Source organism: Meleagris gallopavo, chromosome 2, assembly GCF_000146605.3.
Source record: "Meleagris gallopavo isolate NT-WF06-2002-E0010 breed Aviagen turkey brand Nicholas breeding stock chromosome 2, Turkey_5.1, whole genome shotgun sequence".
In the NCBI taxonomy this organism is placed as follows: Eukaryota; Metazoa; Chordata; class Aves; order Galliformes; family Phasianidae; genus Meleagris; species Meleagris gallopavo.
Genome location: NC_015012.2, coordinates 60,341,687 through 60,347,633, shown reverse-complemented (window position 1 = coordinate 60,347,633; position 5,947 = coordinate 60,341,687). Strand labels below are relative to the sequence as shown.

At 42.9% G+C, this 5,947-nt stretch overlaps 1 protein-coding gene across 1 annotated transcript; it reads left to right on the top strand.

The window, feature by feature from the left end:
• The first annotated feature begins 40 nt into the window (after positions 1 to 40).
• FABP7 (fatty acid binding protein 7) lies at positions 41 to 3,444 on the top strand. Its single transcript, XM_010707425.3, has 4 exons — positions 41 to 157; positions 693 to 865; positions 1,482 to 1,583; positions 3,155 to 3,444. The coding sequence occupies exons 1-4, from the start codon at positions 85 to 87 to the stop codon at positions 3,203 to 3,205; spliced, it is 399 nt and encodes a 132-aa protein (XP_010705727.1). The 5' UTR covers positions 41 to 84; the 3' UTR covers positions 3,206 to 3,444.
• Positions 3,445 to 5,947: the final 2,503 nt, after the last annotated feature.

Below are 5,947 nucleotides of genomic sequence, written 5' to 3'. Positions count from 1 at the left end.
CGCCGGCCCCCCTCCGGGCGCGGGCTTTAAATACGGGACGGTGAGGCGCCTGTGGTGTTTCCCGATACTCCGGCAACCGCTGTCATGGTTGAGGCATTCTGCGCGACGTGGAAGCTGGCGGACAGCCACAATTTTGACGAGTACATGAAGGCGCTGGGTAGGTGCTATCGAGAGATCCGGAGCCGAGAATATGCATCACAGTGAAATACAAAATAAATCGGAGTCCCATAGCAAGCGGTACCGGGGAGAACGAGATCCCCCCCTGCTCCGGGAGAGTCCGGGTAGCTATGCGGGGAGCTCAGTGTCGGGATGGCTGCCCTCAGCCTGCTGCAAGCAGCCCGGGGTCACGGGAGAGCGTGGGATAAGAGCTGAGCTGCCTGCAGTTACGCGGCAGACAAATAGAGATAAGCGTTGTGCCGGGGCATCACTCGGGCGGCCCCGGCCCCGCGGCGTTGCTCGGGCTCCGTTGCTCGGGCTCCGCGGTGATCCAGCGCCGCACGCACGTGGAGGGACGGGCGTGCGGAGATGGAAGCGAAATGGGAAGCAGCATCGCACTGCGGTGTCCCAAAGCTGTAGAGTGAGGGAAGAATTGTCTGCGCCTATGTGTGCGAACGAAAGGGTGTATAAAAACAAACAAACAAACAAAAAAAAAAACAACGGGTGATGATTTCTGCTTTTCCCTGGCGGTGTAGGAGTGGGGTTTGCGATGCGGCAGGTGGGGAACGTGACTAAGCCCACGGTGATCATCAGCAGCGAGGGGGACAAAGTCGTGATCAGGACTCAGAGCACTTTCAAAAACACAGAAATCAGCTTTAAACTGGGCGAGGAATTTGATGAAACTACCCCCGACGACAGAAACTGCAAAGTAAGTGACCTCACGAGCAGGGAATCCCTTCTTTTCTCCCCCTTCCCCCCCTCCCCAGTGGTATCCTTGCATGGTGGGGTGGAAGGGAAAATGTAACTGCTGCTGCAGTTGTAGCGCTGCGAAGGATGGGGGAAAGAGACAGGATTGCATTGTATTTGGTGACATGTGCTGGGTCTCTTTTTCAATCGGCGTATTGTCTTCAGCCCCATTTCTCCTGTCCATTGCTGAGGAGTTCTTTTTTCCATTTTTCTTTTCTTTTGTCACAAAGACCATTTAGTGTAACTATTTCCAAAATGAAGGAATGCTTCTCCCTCTGTCTTTAGGGGCTCAACATAAATGTTATCCCAAAGCACATCCAAAATGATGGTTCCTGAGAGACTGGAACTCTAAAGAAACAACTTTTTTTCATTTTTTGACACAAACATGAATTGTATGGAGCCCATTCTTAAAACAAGGATGATTCATGTACTTTGTTTTACCTGCCTGGGACTACTTTATTGTTGTAGGTCCACATATCTGTTGAAAATAATTCTATTTAGAAGTACATGCTTATTCTGTGAGTTGAATCTCAAATACCCCAGGTAAAGGAATGTTTGTATTCTTTGATATCTCACAGTCAGTTGTGACCCTGGATGGAGACAAGCTAGTGCATGTACAGAAATGGGATGGCAAAGAGACAAACTTTGTAAGAGAAATAAAGGATGGCAGAATGGTAATGGTGAGTACAAAAGTCACTGAGCATTCACGTACACCACTAACACTCCTCCTTCACATTTACCTCAAGCTTGTGAATTTCACAAGTATCTGTAACACAGAACCTAAACCCAGGGGAAAGCTAGTGGAGACTTCTCAGATCATTACTTTTTGTTTGGCATCTTGCTGGAAAATTACTGATGGCTCTGTGGCTCCAGGTAAGCCAGACTGAGGGTTCTCCGGGTACATCCTTTCTTTCTAGTGTTCATGGAAATGCCCAAATGAATATATATTGCAAATCACAATTTTAATACATGCATTTATACATAACATAATTTCTGTTGAGTTGTGAAATATAATAATCAAGAACTTAATATGTAGACAATGGTCTGTTCAGATTTCTTTAATAGCTTGTTCCGTATATGCACATGTAAATAATAAAGAATTACATAGAACAAGTATTTCTCCAGGAGAATAAAACTTCAGTACTACAAGGGGTAATAGCTTTATCTATTTCATACAAAAGGACTTACTCTCCCTTTCTTGTTAAAAATGTTTAAAATAGCATTTGTACAAAAAAAAGTAAATTTTTGTTTTAAGTTTGTTTTCTTGCTGAATTTTCAGGAGTAGGAATATGGGGTGAATAAGTGGTGTAAGTTACTCTAATGTCCAGGCTGATTTTCATGGCTATGTTTGGCATATGGATGTATCTTGCAGGAAAAAAACAACAGCAACAACAACAAAAAACAAACAAAAACTAACAAACAAACAAAAAAAAACCAACCAACTTCAACCACAGTAGTGTGTGTAAATTGGCTGTTGGATGAAAACAGTTTGCTTTGTTTTCTGAATACTTCAGAGAACACTCTTGTGGATGGAGAGTTCCAAACAACAAAAACTTCTTATGGTCAGTGCAACACAATGTGACAGTGATTCAAGGAAATCTATGTGCTTTGTTTTTTGGGAACATCTACATGCATATGCAGGAAAGCATTTCCTTCAGAATTTGAATGCAGTTAGAGGCAGTATTCCACTTAGTGAAATGCTCAAGCATTCTGCATTCTGCAGTCAGTGTTGTACACAATTGCAGAAACCAGAATACTTGCTAGTTTTAGCCACATAAGTGTATAGGGTGCATTTATCTTGTATGATCAAGTATGAGATTCTTCTTAAGTATATGCTTATGTAGAAAAACATAGAACATGAAAATAGAGAAGTTAGCTTTAAAATTCTACGTTTTGCAAGTAGATCAGTAGATCAGCTTTGGCAAAATAAGTATTAAATCTGTTTTAAACCAAAACTGAATTTGAGAAATTGCATTCACAAAATTAGAAAGTCATTTCTGTCCTTACATTGGTTGTATTGCAAAAGTGCATTATGAGCTTTGTGGGTTTGAAAGCAAGGAGAAAGTTGGATTTATTATGGCACCTACAACTTTGAGATTTCTCTTGTTACTTACTTAAAATATCAGTAATCTTGGCAACTTGTTTATTATGCTATGTAGCTTATAGAAAAATCTTGTTCTTGTACAGACTTCTTAATGTGTTAGCCATTACAGAAAATGGTTGAGCATCTAATCTTCTCTTTTCCTTGCAGACTCTTACCTTTGGTGATGTGGTGGCTGTTCGCCACTATGAGAAAGCATAGAGTTCACCTTACCAGATGTTGCATCTGATGGATGGATTAATGTACTGTCCAAAATTGAAAGTAGCTTAAATGAAAGGTTAATAAAGACTTTTTTTTTTTTGGGGGGGGGGTATTTTTTTTTTTAAGAAACTTTTTGCCATCAAATTGGCAAGCTTTTGCTGTATATTGCAACAAGTTAGTTTACATAAAAACTCTGAAACATTTGTTGTGGGCTTTTTTTTTTACAGTAAATGAAATATATTTGAGTTGTTTTGGAGTGGAGATCCAACAAATTAAAAGATTTTTTAAACTTGTGCTCCATTTTGTATTTCTTGGGCTAATAGTTTTAGAGGAAGCTGTTGTACAAGTTCCTTTTTTCTCAGTTGAACAGCAGAAAAACATATATAGAACACTGGGGGAGTATGGACTATGTGGAAAAAGCCTTCCTACCACTGAAGTGGCTTTTTGCTAAAGAAATCTAAAGCCCTAGTAGGCAAATAGGTGAAAGGCTCAACCCAGTTTCAGCTAGTCTCTTGGATCTTGTGATCTGGGACAGGCTGAGGTCAGCATGTAGATAACCTTTGATATCGTTTTGGTTTTAATAGTTAAGAGAAGTTTGTTTTGTTTTAGCAAAACAAAACACAGCATATATACAAAAGACTGGAGTACATCAGAGTGCAGAGAATCAAGTGTCTCATAGGGTGAGAGGAAAGAACGAACATGACAGGGTGGGTCTGGGGGAACCCCAAGCACAAAGCTTGCCTTTCATCAGTTTCCACAAGGCTGGGAAGAAACAGGGAAAATAGTATCAAGCAAATCTTTTGGGCTTCTTCTTCCTCTGCTGTAGTTTTACAGCTAATATGTACTGGGTGTAATAATAATGTGCACTCTGAACAAAAAGAGAAATTAAAACTTTATCCTGTGTAATATTCCCTAACAAATTAGCATGATGGAAGAGTGCCCTACTTTTCAGCTTATTAGGAACATTGAAATGGATTGCTGGCATTACAGAGGAGCATAGTTGGAAGATCCTATGTTTTCTAGTGTGCTGACCCATGCCCCATTTTGATATGTTGGTACTATGCTCTCTCACCCAGACTGAGGGAGCACAGCACCCAGCTACTTGGGGCTGTGCAGGAGGGGGCCCAGCCTTCCAGGCCTCATCCGGCAACTGTGCTTCTTTTGATCTGCCCCCAGTGTCATGAGAAGTGGCCTCCTGCATCCCTGTACAGCATTCTTCCCTGAAGGCTATGGTAACCCTGATAGTGTGCCTCAGTCACCTGGTAACAGCTTGGATGTGGCTGTGGCACCCAGCCAACAAGAATACAAGGTTTAATGTGTCACCTTTGCTTTTTCAGAAAAGGAAGAACATCAGGGTATTTATCTCTTATAGAGAGCAGTATAAATGTAGAAGACTGAGTCCTCAACTATAAGTCATCATAAATACATTTTAAATGGTCATATTGCTAGCTTTTAAAATCTAGGAGATGTCTTCTTTCATCAGAGAAAATGAAACTTGTTCCATCGACATGGGGAGCTTCATTCTCTGTGTTTTGGGCTGCTTCAGATTCTACAGTACATGTACTTGAGCAGCGCCTTCTGCCCTAGGGTGTTTTTTTTGCCCAGTTACACTTCAGTCTCTGTGCTAATGCTGTTCCCATCTGTCTCCCTGTGCTGCTTCCTCCCAACCCACTGTGTGACTGCATTCCTGTAGCCTTTGACGGAAAGCAGGAGCAGCCTTTGTCACAGGGAGTGCAGTCTGGGGTTCCCCCCAGTAGGATTCATGATCCTGATGAGTGATGAGACCGTGAAGTAATTACCCACAGTTTTTGTCACATTTAGAAAAGCAACAAAAGGAGAGATTGCTAAAACTTGCTTTATACATTGTTAAAACTTGGTTTAAACCTTTAGTGATGGATATTTTACATTGCTGCCACTTAAAAAAAAAAAAAGGCTTTTTCCTATGTTCTATATGTAATATATGAAACCATCAATTACTGATGAACTATTTTGCTGTTCTAAAGAGGAACAGTGTTAATGCCAAAGTAAATACGAGTAAGAGAAGTGGTGGTTGGGAAGTGCCTGCAGCGCTGTGGGAGAGGAAAGACCACAGAAACGCCGAATGAGGGGCCTGCAGCCCTGCCAGCCCTGCCTTTGCCAACACCGGAAAGCAGAGCCAAGCAGAAAGCACTCGCAGTGGGGGACGTTGAGGGGCAGCTGGGGATTCTTGACAGCTATTCTGATTTGCTAACAAAACTGACACTGAGCCATTCACAGGAGGCTGCTCTTTAGTAGATCTTTAACCATGAAGCAACAGGGACTCAGCAGCAACAGGGACAGCTTACAGTACACCTCAGCACTTTCCTTAATAAAAACAGTACACCTTTAATACTGAAGCTGTATTCCTTGACTTTCTTAGAAGTATGTTAAGCAATCAGAAGCAATTTAACGTGTATACTAAAAGAAATTTTCCTTCCATAAAGATGCGCAGACTTGTTTTAAACTCCTGTATGACTCCCGAGCACTGCCTGCACAGAGGGACGAGGCCTTCCCTAGGGCTGTAGGCACTGTGGGCACGCAGCACTTCGGCCATCAAGGTGTTTCGCTTGACCAGAGCCATCAGGGTGAGGCCAGGCCGTGCTCCAGGTGTAGCGCTTGCTGGCAACACGGCCAGGCCGGATGCCCGTTTGGGAATAAAGGAGGCAGCCCTGGACGTCATAGCGATCCCCCGGCACCGAGGAGGCAGCCCGGCTTCGGGCGCCG